We start from the raw sequence: 18,552 nt of genomic DNA, 5'->3' as shown, positions 1-18,552 counted from the left end.
GGTCTGTGGGAATGGAGCCCGAACTGCTGAGGAATATGCTGACAAGTCTCGCCAGCACGTCACGTTTGGCAGTCGAGTTACTCCTTAACATCCAAACTGACAGTGAGGACTCCGATGATATCGACTCGTGTAATGCATAGGACAAGAGATTGCTTGTGGCATTCACGGACATGCTCACCACCGTGGAACGCCGCTTTTGGGCTCGGGAAACAAGCACTGAGTGGTGGGATCACATTGTCATGCAAGTTTGGGATGATGAGCAGTGGCTGCAGACCTTTTAGATGAGAAAAGCCACTTTCATGGGACTGTGTGATGAGCTCGCCCCCACCCTGCGCCGCAAGGACACGAGATTGAGAGCTGCCCTGATGGGGAAGAAGCGGGTGGCTATTGCATTCTGGAAGCTGGCAACTCTAGACAGCTACCGATCGGTCACTAACCAGTTTGGAGTGGGAAAGTCTACCGTTGGAATCGTGTTGATACAAGTTTGCAAGGCCATTAGTTGCATCCTGCTCAGAAGAACCGCGATTCTAGGTAACGTGCATGACGTTGTGGCTGGCTTTGCACAAATGGGTTTCCCTAACTGCGGAGGGGCAATAGATGGGACGCATATTCTAATTCTAGCACCAGTCCACCTAGCCTCCGAGTATGTTAATCAGAAGGGGTATTTCTCTATGGTTCTCCAGGCGCTTGTGGATCACCGTGGGCATTTCATTGACATTAATGCAGGCTGGCCCGGAAAGGTGCATGACGCACGCATCTTTCGAAACACTGGCCTGTTCAGGAAGCTGCAAGCCAGGATTTTTTTCCCCGGACCAGAAGATCACTGTAGGGGAAGTCGAAATGCCCATTGTGATCCTTGGAGACACCGCTTACCCTTTAATGCCATGGCTCATGAAACCCTACACAGGGAGCCTTGACAGTGGCAAGGAGCAGTTCAATAACCGGCCAAGCTGGTGCAGAATGACTGTGGAGTGTGCTTTCGGCCATTTAAAGGGCCGCTGGCGCTCTCTGTATGGGAAGCTGGACCTGGCCGATGACAGCATCCCTGCGGTTAGATCCGCGTGCTGTACCCTCCATAACATTTGTGAAGGGAAGGGTGAAAGATTCACTCAGGCATGGACCTCGGAGGTTCAACACCTGGAGGCTGAATTTGAACAGCCAGAGAGCAGGGCTATTAAAGGGGCCCAGGGCGGGGCTGCACGGATTAGGGATGCCTTGAGGGAGCAATTTGAGGCTGAAAGTCACCAGTAATTTCTGGTGCCCTGCACAGGAGTGAAGTCCAGTGGTTCCAATTTTAGTAGGAATCTGTGTTTGCTATGCTGACTTGCAGTGCCTGTTGCTTTCCTGGGCTAAGGTATCTTTTACTTTATGCAATAATAAAGAATGTTTTCAAAGCCCAAAAATCCATTTATTGAAAAGAAACAACTGCTTGGGAAACAGGGCAAAGGGGTGGGGTGGGGAACGGTACAATCACAGATTTGCATATGTCCTGTTATCATACTCGGCCTTCCTGTCTGGAGTGCTGTGCAACGAGTGCTGCACTTCAGGATGGCTATACTGCATGGTGATGGGGGTTGAGTGCAGTGCGTAAGTGTCGTAGTTTTCAGGGCTGGGTGGTGAAGCTACATGTGTTGGAAGCAGCTGGTGGTGGTAAGAACCCGGATGTTGGGGAAAGTGGGTTGGAGGTGACATGGGGGCACAAGGGAAAGAGTTTTGGGACAAGGGTTGCAGCAGGGGGTGGGTGCGGTAGTGTTGCGCCTGCATGGCTATGAGCGCCTGGTTCGAGTCCGCTTGGCGCTCCATGATGCTTATCAGCCGATCTGTGCTTTGCTGCCGGAGCTCCGCGCTTTTGTGCCGGCGCTCCTCATTCTGCTGTCAGATTCTCCTTTCACTCTCCCTCCACTCCTGCACTTTTAGATTCTCGTTAAGTGACTGCTGCATTACTTCATGCAGCATGTCTTCCTTGCTTCTACGTGGCCTCTTCCTGAGTCTTTGCAGTCTCTCGGCCAGTGATAACACGGACGGCTGAGATCTTAAGGTTGCATCTGTAAAGGCAAAATGCAACACTTAACAGAGGCAGCATTGTTCACACCAGACAGAGCAATGATTCCCCTGTACTTGAGGACAAGCACAGTCTACACAATAGCATAATTTGCCCGTCCCAAAGCGAGCGCACATAACCCACAGGAGCCCCAACATGGTGAGTAAGCACAGGGTCCAGGGGGAATGATTGTTTCATGGCTGTACTGTCCTCTGGGTTTCTGTGCCTTTGGGAGAGCCAACAGCTGCAGGGGACCCCTATACTGAACACTGTCCCCACACTTTCCACAGGAGTTCATCCTGGAAGATATCTTGCTGCTGAGGGTGACCTGGGAAGCAAGGGAGGGTGTTCTACTGCAATACAGCTTCCGCCCTGGCCCATATGCAGCTTGCCTGTGTGCAGCTTGTCCCGCCCCTCATTGCACGGTGGCGCAGACATGTTAGCCTGACTGGGACAAGGACCACAGTGGCTCTCCCAAGAAACCTGCGCAAGCGCATTGCCCAAGTTCTGGCTGAGACCTTTGAAGAGATCACTGAGGCTGATTACCACGATGTGAGAGAGCACATCAACGCCCTATTCTGCATCTGCCCTATTGGGGGGAGGGATAGCTCAGTGGTTTGAGCATTGGCCTGCTAAACCCAGGGTTGTGAGTTCAATCCTTGAGGGGGCCACTTGGGGATCTGGGGCAAAATCAGTACTTGGTCCTGCTAGTGAAGGCAGGGGGCTGGACTCGATGACCTTTCAAGGTCCCTTCCAGTTCTAGGAGATGGGATATCTCCATTAATTAATTAATTAATATCTAGGCATGCATGCAGCCCTAACCCTCCTCGCCCTAAGAGCCCGCACCAAATAACTTCTTTCCCAAAATAAAAGCCGCTTACCGGGAACCTCCTCTGGTGTTTGTCCTTCCCCAAGCACCAGCCGCTGCGACTGGCTACCTTCCTGCTGGCTTGAAAACAGCTCCTGGCTGCATGCATCTAGGGATTCCGGGGTGTCTTCCTCAGCACACTCGCTCCCGCTTTGCTGCTGCTCCTCCTCCTGCCTTGTTGAACTGGGCTCTGAAGTGTCCATGGTGGTACTCAGAGTGGAGGTGGGGTCGCCCCCAAGTATTGCGTCCATCTCTTTGTAGAAACGGCAGGTTGCGGGGGCAGCACCGGGGCAGCGGTTTGCTTTGTGGGCTTTGCGGTAGGCATTCCGCAGCTCCTTCGCTTTAACCCTGCACTGCAGTGCGTCCCGGTCACGGCCTCTTTACGTCATGTTCCTTGATATCTGCCCGAAGGTATCGTAATTCCTACGGCTGCAAGCGCAGCTGGACTGGACAGCTTCCTCCCCCCAAAAACTGATGAGGTCCAGCACCTCGCCATTGCGCCATACTGGGGATCGCCTGGCACGTGGAGGCATGGTCACCTGGAAAGATTCGCTGATAGCAATCCACGCCTGGCTGAGCAAACAGGAAGGGGATTTTCAAAATTCCCAGAGAATTTAAAGGGAGGGTCTGACGGTTGGTTACCTGAGGGCAGGGCAGTAGAGTTCAAACTGATGACCAGAGTGGCTAGAACAGGTATTGTGGGACACTTCTGGAGGCCGATCAGAGCACATTAACAGACCAGGGTGTCCACACTGGCGCCGCGGCGCTTCAGCAGGGGTGCATCAAACGTTATTCCACTCACTGAGGTGGAGTACCAGGAGCGCTCTAGCCGCAGAGTCCGAGTGCTCTATGTGCCTTGCCAGTGTGGACACATCATGAGTTAGAGCGCACTGGGCTGCTTTAATGCGCTCTAACTCGCAAGTGTAGCCATGCCCTGGTGGTGGGATATCTTTTTAGATTTCTAAATGTCATGAATAATCTCCTGCATGTATTAAAATGTCCTATCAGTGAATACTTTAATTAAAAAAAAAAAGTGATTTCTAGTAGTGTCAGATGGATCATAAGCCACAATCATGATGACAGCTTCCAATTGATAGAAAATAACATGCCTTGGGATGGAAAATTCAGTAAGACGTATATCCTCCTTGTACTTCCTATCTTGGAATGCACTTCACTGCTAGAGAATCAGTTATCATCCAAACTTCACTCTTCAGAACCCAATTCCTATAACTGGTTGTAGTGGCAGATTCCCATTAGTAGATGTTTCTGCAAAAATAGAGGGGGAAAGAACATAGGTTAAATAGCTGCATATTGAAGGTGAAGGGGGGTTATTAATTTATTATTGATGATTATAATATAATTAATATTACAAGAAAAATTTTAATCTGCTTTAATTTTCCCTATTTTATGCTTTTTTTAAAGTACTTTTTTATGATGCTCCACATAAAATGCAAAACTAGGCTAGTAGACTTCAGTTCTCATCACCCTTCAGTGTTTTGGCAAGCAAGACATTCTTTTTAAGTACTTTCTGAACATTTTTTGATAAACATTTCTAACAGGCTTTAGGTTTTGAAAAACCCTTGTTTTAGAAAACCTAAGTCGTCCCCCCCCCTCCATCCCCTCCCCCCCCCCCAAACTACTGAGTGTTTCTACTAAAAGGAAGAAATGCTAGTATAAAAAAAGTAAGGTGGGGGTAAAGTGAAATAGTGTAAATAATTGAATAGTTTAAATGTTATAAAAAGTTGAATCTTTTTAAAAGTACTGTAATGCAAGGTAAGTTGTTTTGTAGGTTCATAATGATTAAAATTTTTGTTTTCCTTTCTAGAAATTAAGAAGCCACCAGTGGCCCCAAAACCAAAATTTGTGGTAGGACACAAGGCATCACCGCCCCCTGTTGCACCTAAGCCAGATGTTGTGTTTGCTGGTGTTCTACAAACAACAAAGAAAACTAAACCAGCAATAGCACCAAAACCAAAGGTTCTCAAGAGTTCATCTGTTCCTGAAGTTAGACCTCCGTCATCTTTAAGAAAAAGCACCAAAAGCCTAGAAGAACACAAAGGAGATTCTTCTGAAACTCTAGACCACCTGAATTATAAAAATGGAGACTCCGCAGAAAGCACTGAGGATACTGCTTACATTATACCAATGTGTTCTTGCAATTTTGAATGCATCCATAAGCTTGGAAATGGGGAGAGCACATGTAAAACTCAAATAATTTTTGAACACTTTGAGAACTTAGAGAATATCAAGATAGGTGAACAAATCGCACCATCTATAAAAGGTAGGACAATACAGGAGAGTCATAGTGAAAAAGTGGCAAATAGAAATCGGGTAGTTTTAAAGGCCAGCCTTCTGGAAGGGACACTCAAAGATGTTCTAACACAAAGTGTATTCCCTAATAGCAGCCCTCTGAGGCACAAGTGTCCAGATAAACTTGAAAGGGATGATAGTAATAGTTCTAACAATGAAGTTAAAATAGAGTTTACAGATCTTGTGCAGTTATCTGGTTCTGAGGAAGCTACAGGCAAGCCAGAAAATAACCACAATAAGAGAGATGCTGATGAAATTCACGTGTCTGAAACTTGTTCCAGTCTGACTGAAAGCAACCACAATTGCTATTGCTCATTGGACCAAGAAACCCTAGAAAATGTTAATGTAAATAGTGATATTACATTTCCAGGTGGAGTCTGTATGAAAGGAGATGATAAAACTCCACCTTCTTCTGGAGCATGTTCAGCACCCAGCTCAAAAGTATTTCCAGTTCCAAAACCGAGAAAGCCACGTGCTGCATGTCTAGTCCGTCAAGATGGTATAGATACGTCCGGGGAAGGAACAAGAGAACCAATTAATTCAAAGAGCAATTCTGCTGGATCTTCTGAGCACATCTTTAAAAAAACAGCAAAAATTAATGTTCTTGGTCAGAGTGTTTCATATAATGATCATCCAGAAAAAGTGCATCAGACTAATACGTTTGAGATTCCTCAAAATCTTGCTGAGAAAATACACTGGGTGAAGGAATCTACTGATACCGAAGAATTAGCCTCACAGAATATCTTGCCTCAGCTTGTACAAGAAGCTTCTCTCATGACAGAAAATGTTAAACATTCCTTGGACGAAGACCTTACTTTAACAAGTCCTGCAGATGAAATGACAGATGACGCTAGTATATTAGCTGCTGTGGACAAAAGGACTAGTTTTATACGAAGCAGTACTCAGTCCATGAGTTTGCCTAAGCAGCTCAAATTGACTTGCAATCAGCACTTGCCTGCCTCCAGTAGCCTTGACGTTTCTGCGCAGAAACCAGAAGATAAAGAGATTCATGTAAAAGATGAAAGTTCACCAAGGATTGTTCCTAAAAAACCTCAGAGACACAGCTTGCCTGCTGCTGGACTGCTGAAAAAAGCTGCATCAGAGGAGCTTGTTGAAAAAAGTTCTTATGTTTCCAGTGAAGATAAAAAATCAGAAAGTGTTCTTGAAAGAACTCGTTTAAGGCATATGTTGGCCAAAGAACAAGGTATGTCACCTTACTGTGACAGGCCAAAACGTTCTTCAGAGAAACCTGTCTGGAAATTACCTCATCCTATCCTGCCATTTTCAGGCAATCCAGAATCGTTAAAAACTGCCACTATTGCCACAAACTCAGACCTTTCAACTACTGTGATCAAGCCTAGAGCTAAATCTCTATCTTCCGTGGATATGGACAGAACGGACAAACCTTCCAAAGACAGTCAGAAGAAAAATTCTTTAAAGAAATTTCTCAACATTAAATTGTCTGTTTGCATAATGAAAAGTGACTTCCAGAAATTTTTTTCCAAGGGCAGCCAATCTATGGATGGTGCCATAGCTAGTCTTTCCACCGGGGAAGGGAATGGTATTAGTAACACCTGGAATGTAACATCCCTAGCAAGCGAAAGGAAAACTAAATCTGCCAAGGCACGTTCTGCAGAAATAGGTAGCCCAGCATCACAAAAGAAAAGACACAGACATAGGAGTCAGCATGATATACCAAACAGTCAAAGATTAGAGGCTTTAGATGAACAAATATTCTCAGGGAAGCAGTTGTCACAAACACACTTGAATTCTCTTACAAGCGATTATCCACCAGAATATGAGAATGTGCGCCACTATGAAGAAATTCCAGAGTATGAAAACTTGCCTTTTATTCAGTCTTCCGATAAAAATCCATGTTTTGAATGGCAGAATTCCAGCAGTGTGGTAGAAGACCATGATACAAATGTATATGAGGTGGAAGAACCATATGACGCTACAAACAGCCATTCAAGACATGGCAGGTAATGTAGGAGGAAAGTGTGTGTAAAATAGATACAGCTCTGTGTGCTGGATACAGACAAATTTTTATTATTGTTTGAATGGTGAATTTAGGAAATATGCTTGTTTCATTATGTGTTGGCAAAACAATCTAATACCCTTATGTATTTTCACCCATATATGTTAATTTAGTAATAAGTTGTGCCCCGGAAGGATTTTTTCTTGGTGAAATAACTCTTGGATCTACTCGTAGAATTTAGTATCAAGGAAAAGGTGAATTTTTATCATTCCCAATGTCTAATCAGACTTAAAGATAGATAAGCCAACTACTTTGCTTTGGAATTTAGAGTATTCTTAAACTGAAATTGATGGTAATAGCTAACTGTTGCTTGTATTCAATCTTGAAAAGCTCCTGTAAATAAAGACCGAGGCGCAGAATGAACTTGCTTAAATGCTGTTAGCTAAGCAGTCCAATGGAAAGCTCTCTGTGTAATGGACAGTGCTTAAAGATATGCTTTGGTGACTTTTATTAATAAAGGTTGACTGTTGTAGAGTTTTAGGGTTTGGTAAATCCATGCTCGGATTTTGAATGGAATGTGTAGCTATTTGTAGCTTAGTGCCCAGCAAGATACTTTTTGCAATGCCTTGCACTATAGTTTTGTAATATGACCCTGGTGGAAGGGGGTGCTTATTGAGATGAACTGCAGGGCTGGTGTATAGACCAAACTTTGTAAAGACAATCACAGTTGCTCTTATTTTACATGCAGAGTACAAAGGCTTTGCTTTTTTTTTTTTAATGTATCTCACCAGTGTGAGAACTTACTGTTTTGCAATGAGATGCTTGCTGTAAAGGACGTATTTTTAGGACGTATAAACTTGTATATTGAATTCCTTTTCATCTACATCAAGTTACTTGCCTTTGTAGGAAGGTGGGAGTCTCTATTGTGGGAAGTAGTCTAGTTAAGCTTCATAATGTTGAATGTGACATCTTACGCATTTACCGTCAACGTATTGGTCTTATGAACTGAGTACAGTATTATTTTTGTTGTTTACTGAAGTAAAGTGCTTGCTTCTGCCTTGGGATAGTTTTCTTTTAGATGTTAGATTAGAACCAGAGTTATGTGTTCTTGTATTTCATCGTCACTTAGTCTTTCTGTGGTATTCATGAATACTTGGGAGGGATAGCTCAGTGGTTTAAGCATTGGCTTGCTAAACCCAGGGTTGTGAGTTCCCTCCTTGAGGGGGCCATTTAGGGATCTGGGGCAAAAAAATAAATAAATTGGGGATTAGTCCTGCTTTGAGCCGGGGGTTGGACTAGATGACCTCCTGAGGTCCCTTCCAACCCTGATATTCTATGATTCTAAGACTTTGATTCTAAGGCTTTGAAAAGGGGAGCAGAGTAACACTTCCAACAGGCTGATACCTTAGATTACATAAACCTAGTATGTTGCATGTGCACTTGCCCCTTTCTATTAGACCACTTTCCCTAAAATTTCCATAGCCTGGCCTTTGAGATCTGTTAGTAGCAATCCTTTTTTATAATTTAAAACTGCAGTGCAAAAGAAATTGTACTTTGAAACACAGCCTGTAAATTGAAAGGACTGTACCTCAAACATTACTACTAAAGCACAAATACAACCTAACCACAGGAACACAAGGCTTGATGTACCAGAATAGATCACGGGTCCATTTAGTCCTATGTGCTGTCAACAGTATCCAGTTTCAGGTGCTCTAGAGGAAGGCCTAAAATCTTCATAACAGTGGTGCCCAAGCTTTTCTTGTTGCACCCCCTTTACCAGTAATGGAATCTGTTCGCACTCCTTCTTCCCCCCCCCCCCATTACTGCACAGTTGGCTCAGCAAAGGAGCTTGGGCTGAAGGCAGAGCTGGGGATGAGGGAGGAGCTGGGGCTAGAGGTGGATCTGGCCTGGGGGTGGAGAGGGAATGAGGACAAAGCTGGGCTGGGGGTGGAGTAGGGGGCAAAGTGGACCTGTGGCTGGAGCTGGGCTGGTGGCAGCGTGGAGCTGGAGCTGGGCTGAGTGTGGAGTTGGACTGGGTGGCGGTCCTTCCCTGCCCCCCCGTGGGAGTTGGCCCGTGCCCCCTCCCAAATGTTCCTCTGTGCCCCCCCTAGGGGGGCATGACTCCCAGTTTGGGGACTACTGCTTTATAATGTACCCAATGGTACTATATCATGTGACAGGTTTCAGAGTAGTAGCCGTGTTAGTCTGTATCCGCAAAAAGAACAGGAGTACTTGTGGCACCTTAGAGACTAACAAATTTATTAGAGCATAAGCTTTCGTGGGCTACAGCCCACCCGAAGAAGTGGGCTGTAGCCCACGAAAGCTTATGCTCTAATAAATTTGTTAGTCTCTAAGGTGCCACAAGTACTCCTATATCATGTGAGAAATTTTTTCCTCATCCCATTATGCCCAAACAATGAGAATTAATAGCTCTTGCAATTTTATCCTAATTTCAGATGATGGATTACATTGAGGAACATTCTGCTCACTTGGTAACCTTCTAAGAGGAAATTAAAGGTCCAGTGGCACTCTTGGAAGATAAGGGCTGTAGTTAGGCTATTTAAGAGGAGAGCTGCTTTCTTAGTAAAATATTCTGGAGTGGGATTTTCAAAGGGGTTGGTCTATCTTCACTCCCATTGAAGTTTTATCATTAGCTTGAATGGGAGGGTTCATTACACCCTTAGTGTCCCAAAAATGTGTGAGAACCACTGAATTCATATTGTCTACGCAGTTAACACATTACTGGTGTCAAACGCGTTCACTTCTCTGAAATGTTCTGTGGGATACCTTGAGAAAGGAAAGTAATGACTAGAACTAATAAATGAAGCTAACTTGACTTTGGATATTCTACCATGGGAACAATACCGAAAATTTAGTTCCAAGAGCAAGACTCTTTAATATAGATTATTGGTTTTCAGACTAATAAATCAGGACAAAACATTTTAAATAGGGTAAAGAAGGTGAATGCATTAGCTTTTTGTTTTGTTGGTCTTTAGGGCATTTCATTTTTTGTTTAATTAAAATATGAGAGAAGAATGGTGACTGGGAAGGGGAGGGACAGAAATTGCTCTTCTCAATGCATGCCAAGTTTTAAATTATCATAATTAGGAGGAGACAGCGTAAGCAAGGAATGAAGTAATTGCCTATTTTCTAAGAAGTGAGTGTTCAGGTTTGAAGCATTACTAAAAGCTAGTGCTTTTTATGCGTCTCCAAAGTACCACTGCAACATTTATTTTGACGCTACTATAGGAGGTGTGTAACTACAGCTCAGTTACTTCAAAGTAATAGCACGTATTTGTATTTCTCTTAGTGAAAGAAAAATATTTGATTTTTGTCATTCTCCTTTTTGTAGTAACAAACTCTTACCAAAAAGAGGGCAAAAACTTCACTGGAAACAAGTTGAAATTGAGTGGAAATTTGCCAACAGTCTAAACAAACTAAAGATGCAAAGGAAAATTAAGTCTGACTTAAAGCATATGTGATATGACAAAAGGCAAAGAGACTTAAACTTTCCTGCATCTTTGGGGGCCCCCCCTTTTTTTTTAATTATTATTATTATTATTTATTTGCCGTTGCAAAGCTGCTATCTTGTACTTCAGACTCGGTTACTCTGCTCCTTCAGCTTTTTGTGGATTAATAATGTTTCCTGAATATGTTGGCAATGTTTCCTCTGAGCTTTTGCAACCATACATGATTGCTAATTGATTTTGATTGAATGTAGAGCTCCCTGTAATTGTTAGCATAATTTCTGATTGTGTTGCTCCTTGAAACACATTGCCTAGTAGGAGGATTGCTCTTTGAGAGAGACTTTCAGCACTCTATATGAGTACAACTACATACTTTCCTTTTTATTTTTTCCAATGACCTGATTTAGAATTATTGTTTGGAAAACCATAAAGTATGCTGAAGTATAAATAAATGAAAATAAAGTTAATAAACAGGACTGATTAGGAATTTTAAAACTCTGTTATTGATGGAATCCTGAGGTTAGATGCCTTCTCGTGGAAACTTTACCAAAACATTGTATGCTAGATATTGCCTACTTGGAGTTTGAAATATGTCTTTGTAGTTCAACTCCATCTTTGGTATGTTCTTGTGTTCGCTATGGGCTTGATTCTGCAACCATTATTTGTGCTGAGTGACCCGTTTGGACTACTCACATGAACAATAGGGACTACATAACATGAGTGAGGGTTCCAGGATTAGGCCCAGAGATAAATGTTAATTTGATGGTCGGCTCTCTTGAATAGGCCATCATCACAGGTGGAAAAAGCGGGCTTCCCTGAAAAGATGGCTGTGTAGGATAATGTCTCATAAACAGATTTGCAGTGTCTGTGCTAAACTCTTATCAGGAGAACTTTTAAATGTGGCGTTTTTGAACAGCTTTCCAGTATTTTTAAGAAGTTTCAGATATCTGAGATTTCTTGTTTGCTGGGCTCTGAAAAGATGGTCTTGCTTCTCCTATTGTAAAATCAAAGAAAATGCTGTACAGTAGAACCTCAAAGGTACGAACACCAGAGTTACGGACTTAACGGTCAACCGGACACCACCAGTAATCAGGCAGCCGCACAGACAAATAAATACATTAAAAAAACAACTCCCTCCCCCCCACAGCAAATACTGTACTGCCTTGGGGAGTGCTCAGGGCTCCAGGTGGGGGTGTGATATACCTATCTCATAGAACTGGAAGGGACCCTGAAAGGTCAGCAAGTCCAGCCCCCCTGCCTTCAGTAGCAGGACCAAGTACTGATTTTGCCCCAGATCCTTAAGTGGCCCCCTCAAGTATTGAACTTACAACCCTGGGTTTAGCAGGCCAACACTCAAACCACTGAGCTATCCCTCTGTTCCTCAAAGGGGCCATCCGTGGCCCAACCCAGTGCATGCATACTGCCTTGGGAGCCACCGCTTTAGGGCCAGGTGACAGGCCGCCACTTCTCCCCCTGCCAGCGGTAACCGGACTTTGTGTCCGGTCAATATATCTGACCGGACACTGCCGAGTTCCTTTTTTGACTGGACTCGCCGGTCAAAAATCAGACACCTGGCAACCCTAGGGGGGTGCCGGGGCTCAAGTCTTGGCTCCTGGTTTCAGCCCTGCCTGGGGGGGGGGGGGGCGGGAGGGGTGTCAGGGCTCAGGGCTTTAGCTATGAGAGGAGCTCTGGTTTCAGCCCCAGCATGTCCCACCTGTAGCTAAAGCTCCGAGCCCTGGCGTTCCCGGCCCCCCCCCCCCCCAATGAAGCCGGGAACAGAGCTGTGTGGAGCTCCAAGCCCCGGCACCCCTCACGGGGCTGAAGCCCCGAGCCCCAGCACTCCCCCGAGGTCTAAAACCCTGATCTCCAGTGCTCCCGCGAGTCAGAAGCCCTGACTCCTGCCCCACCTTACCCGGACCTCTATTTCTCCCACACACACACACCCTGCGGCTGTAGCCCCAAACCCTCCCCTCCCGCGTGGCTGAAGTCCCGTAACCTCTTGTTCAGAGTTAGGGAACATTTCAGTGTTATGGACAACCTCCATTCCTGAGGTGTCCATAACTGAGGCTGTACTGTATAACGTAACCAAGGGCCAGATGTGTGGATTTCACCTGCTCCTGTTTTTTTTTTTTTTTTAAGTCACTGTTTTGTGATGAGTTCTTCTGGAGAATGAGTGTGATAGAGAAGATAAAGAGGGTCCCTGTCTTCATTTTCCCCCTTTCTTCCTTACCCACCCTTGATATAAGCCTGATTTTGCCACTCTTCCATGTTGAACAGTACCATGCTCCACAAGTAATCCCATGAAAACCAGTGGGACTATTTGCTGAATAGGGAATTAGCCAACATAATTAAGGATAGCAGAATGATCTTTATTTCCCATCCTCAAGTCTTCTCCATCCCCATTCCCTCAACATTTTGGAACTGCTGTCTTTTTGCTTTTGCAGCTTATGAATGCCACTTCTTTGACTTTACTAGTCACCCCTCTGACTAGTTAAAGTGCTTATCGATTCTCTTCCTTTCTATATGCTGAATACAAAGACTTCTCAGCACACCCAGCTCTGGTGAGCTAGGTACTTGGGTCGTAGAATGGAAACTGTAGCCAGTGCCATTCTGTGCAACCACGCAAAAGGTCTGTGCTACCATACTGACCCAGTTTGATAGCTTATGAACAATAATGTGTTAAATTTTGTAATGAGATATATATAATTAGCTGTTCGTAAAATTAGAGACCAACATTAAGATCAATGCGAGACTCGCACTACAAATGCTGTTAACATTCAGCAGTGTTAGTCTCTGGGCCAAAGCGTTAGCAAGCAGGAACTGGGTTTGTACAGAATGCTGGGATTGTGTTGCTCTGCTGAAGGTGCCCCCTTTGGGGACAGATTCAGTCAAGATGCTTGGGTCTAGTTACTCTTCTATGTCACATGCTTTGTGCTCTGTCTGAATAGTTATTTTAAAACACTTTGTGGGATGTAGCATATGAAAGACATTTTAAGCAGACAATCATTTGTTTGGGAAAATCATGTGTTTCTCTTTTGGAGGACTCTTGATGCAAATCCTTGTCACTTTGCTTTACTTTCCCTATACATTTGTTTTCCATAATGTAAAGGGACACTGTCAAGTAGTTTAGGGCCATAATTTAACTCACTGTATGATTTGGTATGAAGTGGCCCCATCGTTTAAAATATTTAAAATCATCACTCTTCCACACTTAAAAAAAGACAAAGGAATCCTCCTTTACTCCCGCCCCCAACAATCTAGTCTTTATATATAAACCTTTTAATTAGAGCTGTTTGGAAAATATTTAACTAAATGAAATTCCATCAAAATATGCATTAAACATTTCACAAAGACATATCTATTTGCATAAAGCTTTCCTCTAGAAGGTTTTTGAGGTCCTGGGTTCTCTGGTCCTTTCTGATGGCAGACAGACACACACACACACACACACACACCCAAAAAGTTCAGGTTTTTCAATCTGAGGGCAGGTCTACACTACCACTTAAGTGGATCTAACTTACGTCGCTCAGGGGTGTGAAAAAGACACCCTCTGAGCGACAAAACTTACAGCGACCTAAGCGCTGTCCACACTGGCACAATGTCAGCAGGAGATGCTCTCCCGTTGACATAGTTTCAGCCTCTCACGGAGGTGGAGTAATTATGCCGATGGGAGAGCGCTCTCCCGTCGGCATAGCGCGTCTTCACCAGACGTGCTACAGCGGCGCAGCTGAGCTGATGTAGTGCTTCTAGTGTAAACCTGCCCTGAGAACTGCCATTTTGACACACAGCCTGTTCCTGGAAAGTAATGGAAAGGGTTTGCTTTTATTCCAGTGTGGAATGAAAACAAATTTCAAAACCTCAAAAGCAGTGGCAAAACAAAATTGTCGTTCTCCAGGCCACTCTACCTTCATTATTTTTGTCGTACTGCTGTTAAGAACTGTGGTGACATCATTGCTGATCCTAATGAGTGCAACAGTTGGGAAAGACAGGGTGATTTAGGCTCAACAAAAAACAAGTACAGTCATGTTTGACAAAATAGGAAAGGAAGTAAAAGTTTTTCAGTTTCTCAAATTGTATTGCAAACAACAAAATTCTTGATAATATCCTTTTAATATATACTGGTATAGTATATTTGTGTGTGTATATATACACACACACGTGTGTGTGTGAGACAGATATGGCTATTCCAATATGTATTGCAAGAGTCGAGATATGTATTGGGTATCAAATATCAGTTAGTGCTTACTGCTTCTGGAAGTCTCCCTCTGCCACTCCCAGAGTGCTTTCTGTGTGCTCCTTTACATCTTGGCCTTGTGTACACTAAAGAAATTGGCCATACTAACCACAGCTTGGCTCCCCTAGGTTGCATGTGACAAACCCCATGTCTACACTCATAATAGCTACTATAGTGCATAGGTATTCCCTCCACCATTTGGATTGCTCTTGTTCTAAGTAATGCTAACTGTGGTGCCATACAACAATGTCACTTTCTACCTATAGACTGCTTTTGTAGACAGCAAGAGTTTAGTAACTGTGCCATTCTAGTTGATCTTCCCAGTGCTACAAGGATATTCCTGTCCGGCCTCCCATGACATTTTGTCATCCCAAAGCATTGGCGCTGACCTGTCAGGCTGGATGCATGCTGGCCCAAAAGCAGCCTTCCATGGCAGTGGCTCCACTCGACTCCCAACCTTTACCTCCCGCAATTAAGGTCACACTTCAGAGCAGCTAGGTAGGACTTTACTGTCTTCAGTATAAAGCAAAACAGAACTTTAATAAAATCGAACTTTTAACTTTTTTTTTTCACCCCCAGGAGATTCTCTTGAAAACCCCAAACTAACAGACTCAGTGACAAGTTAGTAGACACAAATACCCCACCCTGTCACGGTTTGCACATATTTTCACCTGCTACCTCAGCAGCATCTACTGCACTCCACACGCTGGAAAAGAATGAGCAGTGTACACAACAAGGTGGTTGTAACATGCTGCATTGCGAAACTAATTATCTTTCAGAAAAATCTGATGTTCTGTCACTGTATCACATGGATTAATCTTGTGTATTATGATATTCTTGCTTGCCTACTACACACTCTTATTGTATTTGATTCACTTCTTTAGGAAGCTGGACAGAGCAGGGAAAATAGGCAGAATCTCAGATCTCTGCAGTATAACCAGAACCACTCTGAATTTTTTTATTCTTTATACAATAATCAAAATATATTTTGAAAGGCTGTCATGCTAATTATCATCAAATTTTTTAGTTGTAGTTCATAAAGGCTCCAGTGCTTTACAAATACAGATAGACACCACCCTTCCCTCAGAGGGTTTACAACACACTATCTAGCAATCTGCATGCCCCTAGATCAGGGGTCGGCAACCTTTCAGAAGTGGTGTGCCGAGTCTTCATTTATTTACTCTAATTTAAGGTTTCGCATGCCAGTAATACATTTTAACATTTTTAGAAGGTCTCTTTCTATAAGTCTATAATATATAACTAAATTATTGTTGTATGTAAAGTAAATAAGGTTTTTCAAATGTTGAAGAAACTTCATTTAAAATTAAATTAAAATGCAGAGCCGCCCGGACTGGTGGCCACGACCCGGGCAGTGTGAGTGCCACTGAAAATCAGCTTGTGTGCCGAAGGCGGCATGCGTGCCAGAGGTTGCCTACCCCTGCCCTAAATCAATGATTCTCATCCTTCTCTGTACTGGAATCCCATCCCCATATTAGCGTTATGGGAAGGGCAGCGTGGTTGTGACCTCCAGGTTAAGAATCTCAGTTGCAGATTTAAGTTTGGCCTTTCTAGTAATTGATCCTTAAATCCGGATCAGATTTCAACACTGTAAACTTCTTTAAAGCCAACAGGATATAACCAAGAGGCTTGTTAAAAAATTTGTTGACCCACTTTAAAATGAATAATCTGCTGTTGGAAAATTCTGCAAATTCTAATGGGCAGATAATTTTAAAAGGTCTGATTTTTGGTGACTACGACAAAATCACTGCATCATCTGTTAACTTAAAATTCTTCCCACAGTGACAAATAAGGAAGTAAATGAAAAGGCATTCCATTTAGCCCTGTTAGTATTTTCTCTATTTAAGTATAAGACAGCCTCTTGGACTCCCTGTTAGACCTTCATAATAGAATTTCAAATTCTGGAAAGTTGATCTCTTGAAGGGTAACGTATGCAGTCTCTCCCTCTTTTGTTTTAAACCCTATCCTCTTGCTTTTCACTTTTTTCTTCATTTGAGCATTCTTTCTACATACACACATACATCTTGTCATGTTAAGGGAAGGACCAAGTAGGGTTCCTTATTGTGAAAGTATGTTTTCTTTCTCCACCATGACTCTTCCTGTTTCAGACCCACCAACTAGGTGTACTTAGTAAATCACATGTCTTCCAACTTAATGCAGAGAGTACCATAACATAAATATGGAGCGGAAAGTTGGATATGAAATGAGAACTGATGATGAAAGACTCATTTATGTGGCTTGACAACAGCCATTTCCTGAAGGTTATTTTCAGCATTGGCTCAGGAAATGTATTACTAAAACTCTTTGATACTATGTTTCTTAAGGTGAAATTTTTACCATAATAAGACCTAATCTAATTGTTTGTATTATGAATGTGAAATAAAAACACATTTGAGTTGGATTTTGACATAAAAATACATTTTTGAAGTGTTAGGAAAGAGGCCAAAATTTTGACTTAAAATTTAATTTTATTCATATTTTAATTCATTAAATTTTAGTCTCACTGTCTGCATGCAAAAATTACCAATTATTTCAGTTGTACTTGATTATGCACATCTAACTACAGTATTACAATATTGTACATATTTGTACTTTAAAATAAACATAACAAATACAATGCAGCAAGGCACACATTTCCCTTATTGGTTTGAATTCTGATATTCATTTTTTACGAACCCCTGATTTGTTTATGAAAGTTTTAGCTTTTTCCTTAAAGTGGGGGCTAACCTCTGTGTGTGTGAAAATCACTTTTATTGCAAAATGGAATAAAAGCTTCCAAAATCTTTATGGGGCAATGAAAGGAATTTTACCCAAACTAATACCTTGATAGCAATCCAATCTGATCCATGTGGGCAGACCACTCCAAGTGTGCAGAGCCCCTCTGCCTTCTGTGGCTTCCTCGTGGGAACCCTTATGCTGATCAGAATGGTATCAGAGCCTAAAACTGTCAAAAGCTTAGAAAAAGCATCTACATTTTTCCCCCTTCAATGTGTCTCTGATGTGTGTAAAAAGCAGGGGAGAGGAGAGCATGAGTAGGTCCAACATTATAAGAAATAACTGAGTTGTTTTTACCGGTCCATGTGTTTGGTTTGAGCCAAAGTGTGTCTCATCAAGTATCTTTGTGTGCCACTCGGGAAGCTGTGTCAGCTGATGCTTGTACAAACATCACTGCTTTTAAGAGTTAAGTCACTCCATGTTTGTCTTCAATTTAATTAACTATTCTTTTCAGTACTGTTGTTTAGCTATTTCTTTTGTTGGCTATTGTCCGAAATGTAAAAGTTCAGAGAGAGCCCCAGATTTAAAGTTACTTCCAAACTGTGTCACGTTTCTTGAAGGGAGATGATCTATAAAAATAGTGATCCATAAATACAGAAGAGTTTTTGTGGTTCAGTTTTTTGGGACTTGTGTTAATTCTTATTTCAGAGGATGGGGAGTTAAGCACCAGACCTTCATGATACCACTGATGCAGTAAAGTAGCTTTTATGTTTTAAGTATATATTGTTAGGAGCTTGTGTTCTCATTTTGTATGGTTCCCTTCCCCATCTGAAGATGTTGTGCTTGAGATTTCAGCACAGACTGTTACACCCTTCTAAAATTCTACCTACAGTGAGTAACTTGTTTGTTTGTTTTTTGTTT

The 18,552-nt window shown here is 42.9% G+C and overlaps 1 protein-coding gene across 1 annotated transcript in view; it reads left to right on the top strand.

The window, feature by feature from the left end:
• Positions 1-4,724: 4,724 nt before the first annotated feature.
• The window catches only part of FGD6 (FYVE, RhoGEF and PH domain containing 6), a gene marked incomplete at its 5' end in the record, with an annotated part of 91,078 nt that continues 77,250 nt past the window's right edge, over positions 4,725-18,552 (top strand). The window contains one exon of the mRNA XM_065421358.1: positions 4,725-7,201. Within this exon, the coding sequence (XP_065277430.1) occupies positions 4,725-7,201 (2,477 nt within the window). The remainder of the gene's footprint in view (positions 7,202-18,552) is intronic.

Source organism: Emys orbicularis, chromosome 1 (genome assembly GCF_028017835.1).
Source record: "Emys orbicularis isolate rEmyOrb1 chromosome 1, rEmyOrb1.hap1, whole genome shotgun sequence".
Lineage (NCBI taxonomy): Eukaryota > Metazoa > Chordata > Testudines > Emydidae > Emys > Emys orbicularis.
Note: the sequence above shows the minus strand (reverse complement) of the source record. Positions and strands in the feature narration are given on the sequence as shown.